General features: G+C 45.0%; 1 protein-coding gene across 2 annotated transcripts in view; it reads left to right on the top strand.

Annotated features, from left to right (window-relative positions):
- The window catches only part of LOC105284420 (heterogeneous nuclear ribonucleoprotein L), a 156,094-nt gene that overhangs the window by 128,389 nt on the left and 8,984 nt on the right, over positions 1 to 18,721 (top strand). For both annotated transcript variants that reach the window (XM_026968423.1, XM_026968422.1), the window contains exon 7: positions 17,051 to 17,143. In XM_026968423.1, coding sequence (XP_026824224.1) covers positions 17,051 to 17,143 — 93 coding nt within the window. The remainder of the gene's footprint in view (positions 1 to 17,050; positions 17,144 to 18,721) is intronic.

Here is an 18,721-nt window from a genome sequence, read left to right as displayed (position 1 = left end):
GTTTTCACTCGGTCTATTCAAATCGGTGGCCGCCCGCCTGGCGGGGCACTTAAAATTTCATGGAGCTTAAAGCTGCTGCTCGGGAAGTGTTTGGAGTCAACTAAAAATAACATGCACGTTTAAAGCGTAAGACGAAGTCATGGCAGATACGATTTAAAGTTCCGTCTTACGTTGCAGTTGAAAGAGTAATCGAATTTTAATTTTAATTTTCTGACATTCAAAACGCGTTTAACGCGAGAAAGCTAAAGCTCTTTCGAATTTTTTCTACTTTCGAGTGCTCAAAGGGCTGTATACAGGATATAGAAAAGTACGAGGCAAACGTGATTTAGACAAAGATAAAATTCAAATCCGCGGAAAGCGTCAAAAATTGCTTTGTTTCGTGCTGCGGAAAATCCACGATGGGAAACAAATAGTGATAGAGCCGCGCGCACGAATACGCATACGAATCATGTTTTGTCACGGATCGACGGCAAAGTGAAATGGAAATTCTCGTCCGACAAACAAATGGGCACATTTGTCCGAATCAAAGAGACATTGCCGCTCACATAAGGTGGGGCCAGAATGGACCATTATCCGAACAAAAGAGCCATTCGTGTCCGAGAGGAATCCAGTGTGCAATGCTTGCGAATTTCATTCTACGTAAGTCTAACAAATAAAATCGCGCTTGATCCGATAGACGAGATTCTCCGTCGCTAAATAAATTTCACTTTGTCTTCTCTCGTCTTGAGCGAACGATAACGTCTGTTCTATTTAAGGGCGAAGGTCTCCCGTTGAATCCGACAGAAATTTCCCTTTCGTTCCTTTCCGCTCATAATCAAGCCGCTCTGGGACGAATTCAGTCGCGAGCGGAATTCACGATCGTAAAATCTGCGAGCGTATTATCCTGTACGTGTCAAATAACGTTCCAGCGACTCCGAGTCGACATCGAATCGCACCGGAGAGCAGAGTTTTAGGGCGACCTCGTCCTCGAGTTCGAGTCGATTTGTGACACCCTGATTCGAATTCGAGCTGTGCGCTTTCCTCCACTGTGTTGTCTTCCCCGTAATCATCCATAATGCAACGACGTTACTTCGCATTACTCGTGGCGTCGCGACGTGCTAAATTTCGCGCGCGGAACGTTTTCGATCGGGTGGTCCGAATGATAATGAGAGCGACCTGGCAAGTGCACCGCACTCGCGCGCACGATTAATTCGTCGCTCTCCTGCGCGCACTCGTATCGCATCGCGCGTACAGTGCGAGCGCACTTTGCGCACGACAGCAAAATTGAGCGCACGGATTCTGCGTTCCCTATATGTTTGCTGCAATACCCGTTACATCCCCGGCGAGCATTTATCTCAACATCACCCGGCCATAAACTTCGCTTTGGTGAACTTACCTTTTTTTATGGTCGGCATGTTTGTTGAGTAGATGGTCGCCCCGATAGACATGCCAGGAGTACAATCGACTTTTGACGACAGTCGGTGGTTTTCTTTTTTTTTTATTGTTACATATATTAAACCTACACTGTACATCCTTTTCTAACAGCGAAGTGCTTGCCGGGTTGTCGACGTTTCACGTCACTAACACGTCAGTTTTCGCTGTGATGCGCAGTGTAGGATTAATACACGGCGTAATGGAAGGGTTCGATGGAAGAAAAATTGGTCCAAGGTAAGGTCGAGGAAGGTAAAATCGAGATAATGACGCAGAAAGGTCACAGTGAAGTTTTCCATTAATAATAAATTCCATTCCTAAATTTTGCAGAGAGAGAAACTGACAAGAGTTACAGTTATACCGTGTTAATATAACACATTTTCGCTCTTATATACTAGTCTTTCTCTCTTGTTTTCTCTTAATTTTCCGAATTTAACTTGGATCAGGTTCAGCGAAAGTATCTAACGTAGGACGACCAGAAGCGCAAGATCATAGTTCTGCTCCAGCCTTCTCGTAGCCAAAAGCGCTCCCCAATATCTTCTTAATTGCAACACAAATTCAGTGAGAAAGAAACTTGGCTGCGTCAGGAAGCTGTCCCGAAAAAGACTACGATCTTGCGTCGCCGCCATTACGTTAGGTGTTTCCATCAACCCTTCAATTCCCAAGCGCAATTCGATTGCGGCGCGCCGCAAACGCAACGCGGACGCGCGCGCGTCGCGTTTTCCAAATCACTGCACGTTACACACGGTGACACTGTGGTTCGCCGGTAATCATGTAGTTCACCGGTGAACACCGTACTTCTCACCACCGGCTAAGACTCGCGCGAAACTTACACGCATACAAGCGTACAGTGATGACACACTCGCCGTTACGCAGCGCACGAGCCACAAAATCGAATCTCGATCCCTCCGAGCGCTTAGTGAACTCCCGTAGTCACCGCAAAGCAGACAAGTGCGAGACAACGAGGTACGAATATACATCTCTCTCTCCTCACTCATCGACATGCACCGAGCGACAAAGACAACAACACACACCGGAATCGAGGCACACGCATCGAGAAAATGAATTAACAATAAAAATACATTCGCTACTAATAAACGGCTGAGCACGAAATGCCGCAATCAGCAACTCGGCAACACACTCGACGCACGATGAGAATTTAATGCACGCTGCAATCAAATAACGACAACCGTAAACACATGCGGCATGGATCGTCAATCAGGCTAACATCGACACTACTACTACTACTACTACTACTACTACTACTACTACTACTACTACTACTACTACTACTACTACTACTAACAGTCATCAGACAGAAGATTCACGCTAAGATCTCCATCGCATTAACATCCCCACGCACCAAGGTACAAAGCCAGCCGACTAACTGTCGAGACAAACTACGACAGATCAGTCAGTGTGATCGAGCAATCATTCTCTCGGTTCTCTTGTGAGTTTCACGATGCGTGAGCCTACCTGCAATTCGGCGGAAACGGAATTCCTCTATCCGGGAAAAATTTGCAGTCGCTAGTTTTTTTTTTGTACATGTTTTTATATTTAGTCCAGTAAATCTTTTTGATCAGCACAAATTTAGAAGTGACGAAATGAGTAATTATAATATTATTCACATGGAAATTCTTCGAAAAGATCGATTGTATGTTCAACACAATGAGAGACGATCAGATAAAATGACGTATCTATTTCAGAAAAAATTGACAGAACGATCTAATAAAAATTGTCAGACTATGGAAAAGCGAAATCAGAACATCATTCTTGAGATAATTCGAATTTATATCGTGAAAATCCTGATATATGTCATCCGGAGACGGCAATCTTGCGATCCACATGTTTCAAGTATCTCTCTCTATCTTATTCCTCTAAATTCAGTTACCTCTTTCACATTTCTCCGTTTCGTTTTACGAGTTATCCCGTCAAAGCGAAATCTCAAGGATCCAGTTGCAGTCCCGTGTAAAATTAAATTCATACGCGGCAAAGATTTTTTTCTCCCTCGCGCGATTGACGACGAGCGAGTAACGAAGTTACCGATAAAATGGCCGATGAACAAGGAAACGTAATTTTAGGAGCCTTACGACATTAATGGCGCATAAAATATCCGGAAGCCAGGTCGCTCTCGGGACAGGGATCGGTGTACATATAAATTTCTTTAATATTCCCGAATGATTTATCATACATCCAACGTCGTTACTTAAACCGTCAATAAATTAAACGCGGTCGGGAGAGATTTATTTTTAATTGTCGTTCGTAATTAATAGCTGGTGGTTTTCCTGGCATAGGCAGTTAAATGCGTACCAGTCACGTATATTTCGCCTCCTCGATGAGAAGATTCAAACGATCATCAGTGGTTACTCTCTCCAATAATTCTCTCGCTTCAAGTGTTCAAGTGTTAGAAAGTTCATTATGATACAGAGATTAGCACTCTCGATGTTAATGATCGCTTTTGTCTAACGCTCGCTTTGATCGTGGCTACGCTGCCGCACATGTTGCCTCGCTTGCAACTGCTTATGCAATATAAAGACGGAACGAACGCGTTTCTCTTTGAGCTTTCGGCGCAGTGTGCAAGCAAGAGTAGAGGAAGCAAAGAATTTCGCCTAGAGCTCGTAGCGCAACAAGTAGTGCAACTAGAACAAAATTCACAGTGACACCGACGTTCGCGAGGAACGCGCACAAGTGCGCAAGTCTCTGTCATTTTTGGCGTATTTCAAACTTGCCTCGCGTACTCTGTAGATTTGGTATATAGATGGTAGCACAAAGCGCACCACGCTAACTTCCTGCCGTAACAAGTAGCACAAGATTACATTTCGACTTGGCGTTACTCGCTCTTTTCCAGCGATACTTTGGTTCCTTCTCGGTCTTCAATAACTCGGCGCACTCGATGTATCGCATAATACACAAAGCTAATTCTCTGTCGTAACAAAGCAACAGGAAGCAATTTTCCGATGATACTTACATTCTTTAACTCTTTACCTCCCTTGTAACGCCATTGTAAAGCGCAACGCAACAACCTTTTTTATTGTAACGAGTAATTAGAATACTAATAGATACTGTTTTTACATAGTGACACTACTTTTACACGTCTTTCGGCAGGCTCAATTTGAAACACATTTCCACGAAGCAGTTGCTGCATATTTCTCGTACTCGAAGGTATCTCAGAAGCGCTTCTCCGGAACTTACAGACACGGAAGGCTATGTCAAAATGCATTCCGTACACGGTGCAAGAAGAAAATGCCTCCAAGTAATAAAACATCGTGACAAGTTCGATTCGCATGGACTTGTTCGTTGTTCTCTCGTGATACCTCATTCTCGAACTTCGGTCGAATGAACTTCGCAACACGTATCATTATTTTACCAGCGGTACGCGCGGATCTTCCCGGGGAAAAGTTGCGCGAGAACGGTTATTCCTCATCCAATAATATCTTGCTTAGCACCGGTCGACGGACACTTAAAAAATTTCTCGCGAGAGATCGCCGTGTCGTCTCGATATCCACGTGAAAGTTCGCGTCTAGTTTTCTTCTCCCTTTAAAAGTTATCATGGAAACTCGCGCGTGCCTTTCCACTTTCGCAGCAGACAATTCTTGCTCAAGTGGCCTAGTTTAACGACCGGGATTGATGATTGAGCTTAGCGAGTGTTATCCGGGCGAGCAAGAGAGACAAGTCGCAGAAAAATTGAGACGAGTTGCTTTATCGATACTTATTTTTGTAAAATAGATGATTGCAAATTAGTCAAGCATCCGTAGTCACAAAAATATTGGCTTTAAACAGAATGGAATACCGAATGCCAATTCGCGCTTTTTTCTCTTTTTCAGAACGCAAGCATCATAAAATCAGGGATTTCGCAAAATTATTAGGTCATAAATAAAAGGATACCTTTGCATTTGCATATCGAATCCGTACCGTTAATTCGCGACATTTTTCTGCGCAGCTGGACAAAATGATCTCGTTTTTCCCGTGCAAATTCAATGGAACGAATCAAACGGGTAATTTCGACGAACATCTGCGCATTACTGTCAGAAATCCGTTGCGATTCGCGGCACGCTTTTTCACTCAGCATTGTATTCCTCTTAATGAACGCGCGATCGCTCTATTTCCGTTTCGAACGTGTCACTTTTGAATCTATACGATCGACAGCGGCGATGTCGGACAAGCTCGTCGCATTGAAAATTCACGTGAATTCACTTGTACACACGCGAATTTGTGACGATTACCGCACTAAAAAAAGCAATTGTTGTATATGAAGTCTCGTGTGCGAAAAATATCGTCAGAAATCATTAACAGGCTCCTCGTCATGGGAAAAGCACATATCTTTATAATTTTCTCTAATTTTTTCATATTCTTTTTTGTTTAAACTCGCTTCTGTTCCTTTGGTAAACTCGCATGTCAAAATTGCGCTGGAAAACCGCGCGGAACATTCTCTTGGTAGAAATTTGCTTGAGTTATCATATCATGCTTTCATGACATCTTAATTAGATTCTTCTCAAAGTAGCATTCGCGAAGAAGGAGAATACTAGCGTTCCCTTTTGTTTAATTATGCAGGAATTGGAGACCGCTTTATGTATTATTGATCGTAATTGTCTCTCGTTTAGGAGATATAATCTCATTTACATTTAAATAATCACGAAGAATAAGAGAATGATATAATACGTTAATTAATGGACGTCACTCTATCAGATGTCGCGTTTGACAATTCAGATGATCACTTCCACGTGACAAAATTGTGCGCTTCCATTTTACGTGAAACTTCACTTTTTTCCAAACGTTGCGTGTGACTGATGCTATCTGCCGTACGTGACGTCACGGAACCTATAATAACCGAAGCAAGAGAGTTTAATTCCGTTTTGCATTTACGGTTGATTCCCTTCCCGAGAGCTAGATCCAATTAATTTCGCCGACGCTATTCGCCCACGGGTAACTCCGCTACGTGACTCCGAACGTTTATTCAATTATTTCTCAAGAAGCTCTTTTCCGAGCTTCACCTTCGAGCTCTGCTTCCCGATACCGGCTTCTAGCACCGCTCCTCGAGGACGAGGTAAAACCGGGACTGTAAAATAAACCAGAATGAATAAGAAACAAACGTTTTTCCCTTTGAGCGAACGAAAGGAAGACTCACGCATCCCGCACACTCTAATAAAGGACCCGATGAGAAAAATAGCCCGAGAGAAAGCGAGAGAGCGAGAGAGAGAGAGAGAGAGAGGGAGAGAAAGAAAGAGAGAGAGAAAGAGATCGAGAGAAAGAGAGGAATGTATGTGCCTAGGAGAACACGAAAGGAGTAACAAAATAACAGAAACATCAACAACATGAACAACAAGCACAACAACAACATCAACAAGTAATAACAGTAACAACAACAGCCACCGAGTTTTGAGATCGGATACACCGTTTCTACGATAAAAATATATATATATGTATACGCTGGCACCGTATATACTTATACATAGATATAGAGACAGATAGCATCTCTCCACATAAATGTATACGCCACACATCACGCCGTAGATCTGCCGGACCCTCCACCCACGAACCAATCAACCAACCAACCAACCAACCAACCAATCAACCAACCATCGGAAAAACCACGAAAAATCTTCCACCCCGGACGACAACGTCGCGGGGATAGCACACTGATATAATATAATGCGAGCCATGGACGCACGTATATGTATACGTATACGCACACGCGCTCCTTAATGTACACGCATACATATACGCACACACGTGCGCGAAGCAGCTAGAAAAAAAAAATAGATAAATAAGTCGATAGATAGAAAAAAAATAATATACTCACCACCACAACGTTTCTTGCAAGGGCTACCAAGTGCACTCACAGACAAACATTCAAATCGACCACTGCGACCACCGCTCGAGAAAGAAAAAAAAAGAAAGTATTTACCTACATACATGTGTGTATGCGTTTTCAAGTCGGAATACATAGAAACAGCTCTCAGAGAGACCGCCATGTATATATATATATTAAGCGATCGGATCGAGAAAGGAATCGAGAAGGGTATCTCTCACCTACGTGCACATATACTACGTATATACATATATGTATGCGCGGTCGGGGCGTCGATAGCCGTTGCTGCCAACCGGAAACGTTCGCTCCCGGTTAATAATCTGTGCGAGATGTAACCGAGAGAGGCTGAGTTGCATCGACCATCCGGACTGGCTAACTCTGCTTAACGATTCCTTGTTCCAGTCGAGATCGTGCTTCTACGTCCACATATACGTGGACGGAAAGAGCGCGCGAGAAAGAGGGAAAGAGGGGAAAAGTATAATAAACAGAGTTGGCTTGAACCGACATGGCGCAACTGGCCTCAAGTGTTTCCAATGACTACTTCGATGACATCGGAAGAACCGAGTTCTGGTTAGAGTCTGTTGTAATAAAGCAGCTTCCGCGAAACGAGTGATCTAATTGACTGTAAGGAGCTATACTCGGCGGATCGTTAACTGGTCGCAATGTCTCTCTGACGGGATAAATCAATGATCATCTGAAAATAAGAATCTTCTTCGCGGAAGGACTTATTTTCGGTCAATTGATGCTTGAAGAGTATTGAAGAAACGCGGAAATGCTACGTTATTGTCTCGCGAAAATTCAGTCACCTTCACCAATCAAGGATTATCTTTACCTAGCGAGAGATTGTCAGTTAAAGATTCTTAATAATTAGATTGTCGATTCGAAAGTTTGATGTTAAATTCAACGGTAGAGATGATAAGTGCGACGTAGCATCTGCATTAGTTTACTCTTCAAGAAGACATCACTGATTGTCAACGGTGTGCCGATTCACTCGTATAGCCAATTAAATTGATTCGGATTTCTTTGACATTGATTAATAATGACGTCATAAAGACAGTGAAATGAAATTATTTCTGACACAAAGCCATTTGAAAGTTTAAAAAGAGATATCAAACAACACGCGGACAAAAGCAGACTCGACCAGACTCGCTCGTTGCTATTTGATGGCATCATCGAAGTTCCATCGGAAACCACTTGAGCGTATCTTCCGCACGACGGGAAACGTATCCGGTCGCCGACGAGCGTCACCGTGCCGGTCGTACATATACATATATATATATATATGTGTGTGTGTATATATATAACTTCTATACATATATACATATACGCCTCCCACGTACGTGTATGTATATTACTCACACGACTATTCAATCTCTCCTCTCGCTTGTCACGCACACGAACGAAGAGGAAGGGGTCGGCGTCGAGATCGGATCGGCGGTTTTAAAACTCTCTCGGCGGAGAGCCCCCCTTCGACGGAGTATACCAGTAAGAGTCCATGCATTAAAGCTTATACATGTACGGATCGTATAATGCACACACGGCCCAGAGCCCCTCCGCCCCGTCGTCCCCGCTCGCCACCCCCCGGGGCGGAAAACCGGTGATTACGGGAAGGAAACCGGGAGAGAGAGAGAGAGAGAGAGAGAGAGAGAGGGATAGAGAGCGAAAGCGAGGGAGAGCGAGAGAGCGAGAATGAAAAGGGGATTGTTATGTTGGAATGTTTGTCTGTGTGCAGATGCAGCCTACTCGTTGTTGACTTGATGGTGATGATGGATTCTCACGTGGAACGTGGAGTTCAGGGCCCGGTTGGTGAATGAGAAGGGGGCTTAGGCAGGTCTACGGCTTATTTCCCCTCCTCCCTACTACTACTACAACTACTACTACTACTTCTACTACTACCGCTACTACTATCTGCGGAGAGTGAGAGTGAATACGCGGATGGACGCGCGTATACGTAGTAGTCGAGAGCGAGGCAAGAGCAGAATGAGAGAGAGAGAGAGATGGCTCGCAGAGGCTCTACCGGGACACGCGCCGCACGTGTCCTCCGCCGCGCGAGACCGCATGGTAAGTCAAGCACGAGTATATTGTCCGTCCCCCCAAAAAAACGCGCGTCCTCGCCGAGCAGAACGGGACACCGCAGCACCTTCTGGACCTCAAGACTCCAACTCTCCAACTCGCGTGTGGAACATTCCGCTTTTACGTACTTGCGCCAGCCGGAGGAGACAAACCAAGCGACTGCGAGCTGAATCTCAAGAGAGTAAGGACACGGAGGGGCATCGGTAATCCTCGGTGGCAGATTCCCCAAGGGACATTACGAGTCCCTGAGCAGAATATTTAAGAGGTCCCATGGCGCACGCGCGATGCCTAATGGTCTCCCAAATTATGGGGAGCATTTTTCACGTTGTTAGAGCAAAGCTAGGCGATTTCTCCGGCGCCCGTAAAGATTGTCGGTAAGTTCACCGCTGACGCTCGCGGTTTCGGAGTTTCATGTATGCGTATATTGATCATTGCGGGTCATGAAGAGTAAAGACGTCGAATAAAACATGCGAGAGTGTAATATTTATCGAGTGGCCAGCACGTGCGTTTCTACGCATGCCTGTGTTTTGGTTACCTCATGAATAATCATATGCCAGTTTGCCTATCGATCCAGTCCCCAAATGTTCATCCTTCATTCTCGTTTAGATCGTTAGCGGCTGATGTAAGTACGCCTGCCTGTGTATTATGCTGCTGTTACAATTAAATCTCTGTGTCGGGAACTTGAGAACTTTGTTGCCTCAAGTTTGTTGTACTAAGATCACGATAGCTCGTACGTGTTTCTTGTCATCCTTCAAAGTAATCAGATTTGCCTGCAAGGGAGGATCGTCAATCCTGACTCCAGGATACCGTGATCTAGTTCAAACATTGAACGTTGAGGCCACACTGTGACGACACTGTGTACCAGCGACTGCACAAACAGCGCTGACGGCTGTTGATCACAAAGGGACTAAATTTATGTTCCACCTAGAGATGCCTTCATAATGATTGTCATTAGATGGGACCTCTAGGACCGAGAACGGCCGTTCACGGCCGCTCGTAGCAGGTCATGGCCGGTGAAGTCGTGGCAGTAATACTAATTAATTGCAGAAGCTGCTGGCTGTTTAGGTTGCTGGTTGGTCACGTTGGCGTAATTAGCGAGCTGCAACTGCACGCGCGTACCCCATAATCCTACTGACGGCCAGTCGTTGTATAGCACATCCTGGAGTTCTTTAGTTTCTATTTGCTCACCGCGAAGAGCGAGCTCGGATGAGCAGCTGGAGTCTCTGAGAGAGACGCCTGGGAAACTTTACGTGAATTTGCGATAGGAATGGCGAAAAGTTCCGTCCAGGGAGAGTTTATATCGCGCTTCTTTCTATTGTGTGTTACTTGTCATCTTTCGCGGATGCGACAGAATAGAGTCCGCGTATGACGCGACAATTTTCGCGAAAAGTCGCGTATGAAACCTCACGCGCGTTACATCTGGTCTTGCGTCGACTGGCACGTTTTATTATCCTGTTGCGGTTTTACGTGCCGGCGTCGCGAATTTCGCAATTGGGGAAGTTGGGCCGTAATTTTCGATCGTGCAACTTTATCTCTAGGGGGGTGAGTTACGAGAAATTTTAGACAAGAGATTCGCGATAACTTTAACGGTAGCAATAGTACGGGGCTTCATACTGAAACCGCATCTCGGGATGCGGGTCTCCGGACTCGGCCAGTGCTCTGAACGTAAATTCTATACTGCCCATTTCGTCTGAATGAAGTCGATCTTTAGCCCACAACTTTGCCGTATAAAAAGAGCCCGCAAATAAGACGAAAGATGTACTGAATATTTCATGAGAATGTACCGACAGCCTGTATGTACCTGATATATACGGCGGATATATACTCGTATAAAAACATATATAGGATATAATAGAATAATATTCATTCCATCACAGCGCGCTCTAAAAATTTGCGAAATAATTCTTCGTTTTCACTAACGTATTTCCGAGCGAAAAAATTCTTGTTGGGAATGGAAAACTACTTATTACGCAAATATCTGATATACGGCGGATATATACTCGTATAAAAATATATATAGGATATAATAGAAATATAATATTCATGCCTTATAGCGCGCTCTAAAACTTTGCGAAATAATTCTTTTTCACTAACGAAATAATTCTTTTTCATAACACTAAATTCTTTTTAACTAAACTTTCTGAGCGAAAAAATTCTTGTTGGCAATGTAAGACTACTTATCACGCAAATCCAAGTAGAAATCAAGCGCTCAATATTCATGACACGATTTTGGGGCGCCAACGTGATGATGAGAGGCACATCATGACTATTATCATGGGCTGCGATGATACGAGTATCTAACTAAATAATTAGATTCGCAAATGGAACTGTTTACGACTCATTACGTACTCGCGTAGGAGCACGGTTCCGTTTCGGGATTAAGAACGCTTCGATTATCGAATGATTAACGGGTTTATCTCATGCAAGAACATGCTCGGGCGACATTAGGCATTTGCATTCGCGCCTAATGATATAATAATAATAACAAACATAGAATGCACGTGTGCGAGCGAGAACTGCGAATCGATTTTCGCATCAAGCACGGTATCGGTAAATGGTCCGGGATGGGAATGCAGTCGGAGCAATTAGTGCAATTATTAACGCATTCGCAGTTTCTAATCAACGTAGGTCGATTTGCGTGCGCATCGCCTCGGAGAAAATCGCTAAATCACCCTCGAAGTGCAGCGGGCTGAGAGTTCCATTATCTGATCTGGTTTTAGAGAAGGTATCGATCTCCAGGAGAATCCTATGCTTCCTCTTTTTATTTCTTGCAACGACCATTGTAACACTTGGAGTTGTCCTCAACTGTACCTGTTGCACTGCAGACGTCCGGGATAAGACCCTCAAATATTTGGAAAGAGAAACTCGATCTCGCAATAATTGTTTGGGCAGATTATTGTTAAGAAGATTGTAATCTTGCTAAATACTGCATGTTACTTCCGCGGCATTATCAAAGTGTTAAATTAAACTTTTAGCAAGATGATTGTCTCTTTCGCTGGTATCAAGACTGCAGAAATAATGGAAGCATTTTCTGTTAATTATTTAATTTCGTAATTAATCAACGTGCGATACTACATCATATCGCAGTCTTTGAGCATTGTAAATTATTATTTGCATTCATCTCGTTTCGATATACATAAAATAAGTTTATAAGAAAGACTGAAGAGGACAGGCTCAGCGTATTTGACGATGCATCTTGCAACAATTTTTCTTTTCGTTCTCTTCAAATTGTCGACTGCAAGAAAGAAAAGTGTGCTCATTGCTGGAAGCTACTTTTATGAAATTGTTCTTCATGCTGCTAATTTGATAGCAGCTTGACATGCACGTGCCGAGTGTATTTATTGCCCAAGTAAGCTCGCTGTTACCTTTCAGTGCAATCGGACCGCTTAATAGAACTTTGAAAGCTTTCCCGGAGTCGGCCGTCCCTCTGCCTCGCTATTTCTCTTCCGCGTTATTAAGCTGAAAATTGATAATTCGCGTAACAGCAGGCGAGAGCCGTTACGGAGCTGTTACGTTTTACGGTCGCGGCTCCTGTTACGGCGTACCTAATTTAAGGAGCGGTCGTTCCGCGCTGCCCATACTTACGAAAGTCTCTAATTTCGTCGTGTTTCCCTCCTTTCCGTCTCTCTCTTCTTTTCATAGGAAGGTAAATCTCGGCGAAATGCGAAACCTCGATCGTTTCCAACATTTTCCCGGTGAAAATAACGTTCGATGGTGTGCAGATCAGTCGCGTGCTGTTGCAGCAATTTTATATAGGCACTGAGCTTTAATTCCGAATCCTCCCCTGACGTATATACCGCCTCACGGGAGCGTTTGTTCATCGTCGAGTAATCCCGTGCTCGTTCAAATAATCTGTACGCCGTTTCTTCCGGTTACGTCCTCCGATATACCACCTGCGTCGCCGTTGACGGCGTTTACATAGCTCGCCTACGTACTGGGTGGTCCCGAGCTTCCCCATGAATTTTCTGGTCGGAGTTCGTGCACGAATTTCAAATCGATTCCTTCTCAGCGAAATTCTGATTTCAAATTTTCCTTTTGGCGCCATCGAATGTCTTGTCACGTATGATTAATCCAGAAAAAAAGCTCGGCATTGAGAGAAACGATTTGCATCATATGTTTAACTTGATTTTATTTTACTTTTTATTCGCTTTTTCATCCCCTTTCCTTTCTCGAGCCATGTATAAAAATAAATCGCAGTAGGTCAGGTATTTCATATCCTGTATTACGTTCAATATTTCTTCAACATTAAACGTGATGCACAGGCGAATCACATCTGCTATATACGGCATATAGTTCGCGCGCACCCCGTATATTTTATGGGGTGCGCGGTGGCAGTCTGCGTGGCGACACCGAAGGTCGATACCGCGCGCGCGCGCGCGTGAATCCCTGTTCGTCGTCATCCGCTTCCGCCGTACTCCCGTGTGGAGACGCGAGGGAGGAGTTGTTGGGAGAAGGGAACAAGGAAGGCGAAAAAAAGGGACGCTCTGCGATAATCCCTCGCGAAGGCGCGTAATTTTCCTATCATGCGTCTTATCGGGCATAAAATTGCAATTTGGCGAACGCGATGACCCGCGCGTTCCAATATCCGCCTTAATAATAATCATATGACGAAGATCCCGGTCGGCGACCGGCCGTTACACGAAGTTCGCCTTTACGATGTAGCGCTCAACGCGGGGGATGAAATTGTTTTGGAGATCAGAATCCCCCGTGCGCACATGCGCTGGACCGGACCATGCTGGTTCAATCCAACACCGAGCACATCCGCAGTGGCGTTATTAATTCAAAAGCTGTGATAGATCACCGGTGGTCGTTCGATCTTGAGATTTCACGAGAGAGAGAGAGAGAGAGAGAGAGAGAGAGATCCTGCACACACGCGCGAAGGATACGTATATTTGATACGTGCATTAAAATCGGACGTTCCAAGATCGGTTTCGTCATCGTATATTTTTAGCGGCTGCAGTCGACCGGATAGACTGACGTTTCCCTTCGCTCTTTTACTTTCGTCATAATTTAAGCGGGCGAGCGAGCGAGCGAGCGATCGGTGAATTATTTAGCATTAACGATTGACACGGACGAGCGAATGCGGACAATATCCTATCTCGATCGCGAGGATAATGGAGAATGGCGAGCACGGGGAATTTACGCGTGGCGAAATTGTTTTGGAGATTGAAATTCTCGGGACCGCGCTCCCCTGATGCGACCTGACATGCCCAGCGTCTCCGACGTTATTAATTTAATTTACGACCGAACGTCCATCGTGCGGGTCCGACACTTGCGCGTAGAAGAGAGAAAGAGAGAAATTTCGCGACGGCGAAAATGTCTCTTTTCCGGCGGGTGAAAGAAAGACGCGTTCTATCCGGATAAATCTCTACTGGAGAATCATAAATGACCGTCCGGGCTGCTCCAATTCTGGGAGTCGTCGATAAGGGTATTTTCGCGTTCGCGTCGTGGACGCCAAATTCGTTAATCGTGTTCGCTGTCCTGAGGAGCCCGAAGGACCAAGACAAACAGACGGCGGAGCAATGTCGTCGACGGAAACTCGGGGACGACCTCGCCGTATCCCCGAAATCGCAATTTCCGCGGACCTGTACGACTCCCGCAAGTGCCAATATCGAGTTTCATGGACTCACGAGGCACTCTCTCGACGAGTACTCTCGCGGCCCAGGTGCACTGTTTCTCGAGCCGGAATCGTGAGGAGAGGCAACATGGTCGTTTCGCCGTTTCCGTTCCGCGTTTATTGAAAAGCACGCGTCGCAGCTGCCGCGCTATTACGGCAAAGTAATCGGTTCTCTTGACGCGATGGTTTGCACATCGTCTCGAGCGATTATCGAAAATGTACCGGCACCGGATCGAGAAAGAAATTGGTACGCTATCGCGTCGCCGCTTTTATCTCAGAACGTCGAAAATATTAGAGGAAATCTAAAAAGAAATATCATAGATTTTTAGCTTGAAGAGAGAAAAAAGAACAATACGCGCATATTCTTGGTATACTGTTCTTAATTTTCTTTCGAAATTATTATATTTTATTTTTTATTCGATCAATTCCAATTAAATTCAGGAAACAATTTCGACTAACTGGATATCGCGTGTATGACTGTGTCGATCTTTATCGACCTTAATCCGGAATATTTACGTCCATTTGACGGGTAAGTCCGACTTTCTGATGGACAGCTAGCATATAGAAACTGTCAAAACACACCTTCGATAATGACAGTCGCTCGACAGTACGCATTAGCGCACGGCTGACGGCCTCGCAAGCCTCGCAATGGTACAAAGATAGATAAATTATTTCCTATCTAGATGAACTCTATTTATTTCGACTCCGGAGGAGGTAGCGTGTACCTTTGCTCTTTGAACCGCAGACCTGGCGATCGAGAATTCGCGCGGTTATGCGTTAGCGTACCGATCTCAATTAGCAATTAATCTAGCAAGGCTCTGCGCGTCCACAATGGACTTGATATCGGATCCGAGATCCGGAGGGATCAAGTAGGTTTAAGGCGATTGCCTCCTCCGCGGCGAGGGCCAATCAAGGGGTTGATGCGGCGCCGCCGATAGCGAGCGTTCTATTCCAAACGAAGATGAGCGGCATCACCCTCATCGTCTGCGACCGCGTCGAGATGAGACACGGCAATATCGAATATTCGACTCGACTGGCGGACCGAAGGGTGGGCGGGTGACGAGAGGGTGGCGATACGGGTTGCTGTAGAAACAACCCCTCGATATCGGCGCGCCGTACACGTGCGACGCACTATGACGCCAACGCCGAAGGTTCGCTCATCTCGAGGAAACATCCGCGTCTGTCTATACGTATGCAGATGTAACGCGGCTTAATATAGACCGACGCCGACGGTACAACGGGGACCGAATATGAATTACGCCGCAGCGTGTTTCCGTCACTGCGTTTTACGTCGGAAAACCGTCGCGATTGCCGCGCCTGATCGATTACCTCCGGGAACCAGATCAGGATCTATTACATCGTCTCATGCCGGCGTAATCTGCGAGATTATAATCCTGCGAAGGCGCGTGATCTCCGAGCTAATAACGGGCCCGAGCGGAGTTTGCTTTGTGTAGCGCTTTGTATTTGTTAAGAAAATCGATGTTGAGGGATACAACAATAGGTGTATAAGCGAAAACAAGGAGATGTAAATTTGTATTAGTATATTACGAACTTGGAATCTATAAGTTTATATAATATGTTATCACTACACCTCGGGCAAAATTATCCAGATTTTCTGGTACTCTAGATTTTGGTAATTTTATAGAGATACGGATCAGCTCATAGTTCGTGCAAAACCATTAAACTTCTTTTGTTAATAACGTTTTAATAAACAACGAGCACCGACTAAAACCTTCACGATGTCACTCAGGGTGAGGACATATTAAAAAATTATTGAAATCGGGAGATGGTCCATCTCTATATAATTACCTAGATTTTATTTGATTTCAAGCGGAACAACCTCCGAGCGGCGAGCGGCATTGTACGCCGAATCGAGCACGAATGTCGAATGTTAATGTAAACTACTACGATTAAATTCCACGTTTCCTTCTGCATTCTCTTTGCGCTTCTCTCTGTTCCCATGCCACCCCCCGGGCGACGGAAATTTGTCCGGACTCGTCCAGGAACGCCGGGATAAATGGCGACGCTTTGGTGCGACGCGTCGTTTGTCTCCACGTCGCGACGTGACGCGTCCGTCCGTCCGTCCGTCCGTCCGTCGAGGGTGATTATCGTCTCATCGACGAACTGTCGTTCTGTTGCAGGTTCGACCACACACAAAAACGACGCGACAGGAAATGGAAGGCCGGCACCCCTTCTGGCCGAACCGAGATACGGCGCCGCACCTCAGCCGTACGGTGAGTTTCTCCATCCGTCCGTTTTCCGTCTGTCCGTCTGTCTCTCAGTCTCTCAGTCTCTCTTCTCGCCCGGCAAGAACCTAATGGTTGAATTAAGCTCACCGGTTCGGAAAATAGATGGTCGTTCCTCCGATCTAGCGAGCGAGGGTGAGCGCAGGTTTCCCGCGTGTTCATGAGAAACCTGCGAACGCCCTCGCTAAAAACTGGGGTAAAAACTGGGGCGGATTAAACGGTGGATTGACGAAACGCGAGGCGACGATGTTCTGGACAATATTTCCCGCGGGAAAAAGCATGTCAGGAATGTTCGCTCACGCATGCGAATTTACTCACGAGAAAAATCGTCTCATCTGAAAAATATTCGCGGAGCCTACGCGCTTGCGGAAGTCCTGGCTCGCGTGAGATTTCTGCGCGAGGAAAGCTTCCTAATTCGTGTTCCTTGGAATTGGAGGATTTTGTCGGCAACGCATGGTTTTCGAAGGGGTGCAGGCACGTTCGCAGTTTGTTGCATATTTTATCAGTGACGCTTAAATTTAATATTTAATAAGAGAGCGAACTTATGCGAATGTACGATATTTTGCCGGTAGAATATTAAGAGCATACTTAATTAAATGGCACACTTGACGTGGCGACGTGTGTAATGTAAATTCTGAAAGCTTTAATTATGAGTAAAACGATGAAAAAATAAAAATATCGTTCTTCTAAAATCGACACGTTTGCAGTGAAAGAATAATGCCTTTAAAAAGCGCTTAAATGCTTTTTGAAAATTTTTCTAAATGGTTTTAGCCGGAAAATTCTGTCGTATCGGAATCGAAATTTAGAAATCAATATTTGCGGATTTTATGGAAACAATCTCTCGCTTTCGCGATTCAATTGGTTCTATATTTTAAAAATCGTATTGCGTAATTTTACAAGGGGAATCATATCAAATATCTCGGAAATTGAATTTAATAATGCAGAATCAGGATTCTCACGTAAGCGACACGTGACGCTGTTACAACGCTGCATCAACGTGCATTCGAACTGTTACAGTCAGCTGCAGGCAGTCACCATGTCTAAACTGCTGAGCGTCTAATATTGACTTCGCGAAAATAATTCGCGGTGTAGTTCCATCTAGAACTATCGTCGTAAGTCACCGCGACCGCAATTCTGTTCCGATTTTGACGGGAAATCGATGAACCGAACATAATACAGGGTGACTGCAATCGAAGCCGCCCATGTGCCTCGTTGTAAGCCGATAGTTGAAAACATTATCGTAACTCACCACCACCGAGCGAGCGAGAGCGAGCAAGAGAGAGAGACCCACCGCAATAACCCCCGACATTCTAATCGATATCATTTGTCGCAACATTTAATACTCGGATATGCATATAACACACATGCACACTGACACACAGAGCCGACAAAGCGTCGCATTACCATTCCAATAGAGCCGCCGGCTCGAATTACGTCGTCTGAAACGTTCAATTGTCCGCTTCGATACTATTGTACATCTCTCCTACTTTTCATATTTTTGTATTTCAATCTATTGCGCTTTGTATTTTTCATAGTCTTTTCGTGGAGATTTTAAACACTTGAGAA

The sequence above is a fragment of the Ooceraea biroi genome, chromosome 3, assembly GCF_003672135.1.
Source record: "Ooceraea biroi isolate clonal line C1 chromosome 3, Obir_v5.4, whole genome shotgun sequence".
Taxonomy (NCBI): domain Eukaryota; kingdom Metazoa; phylum Arthropoda; class Insecta; order Hymenoptera; family Formicidae; genus Ooceraea; species Ooceraea biroi.
This window is presented reverse-complemented; position numbering and strand designations above follow the sequence as displayed.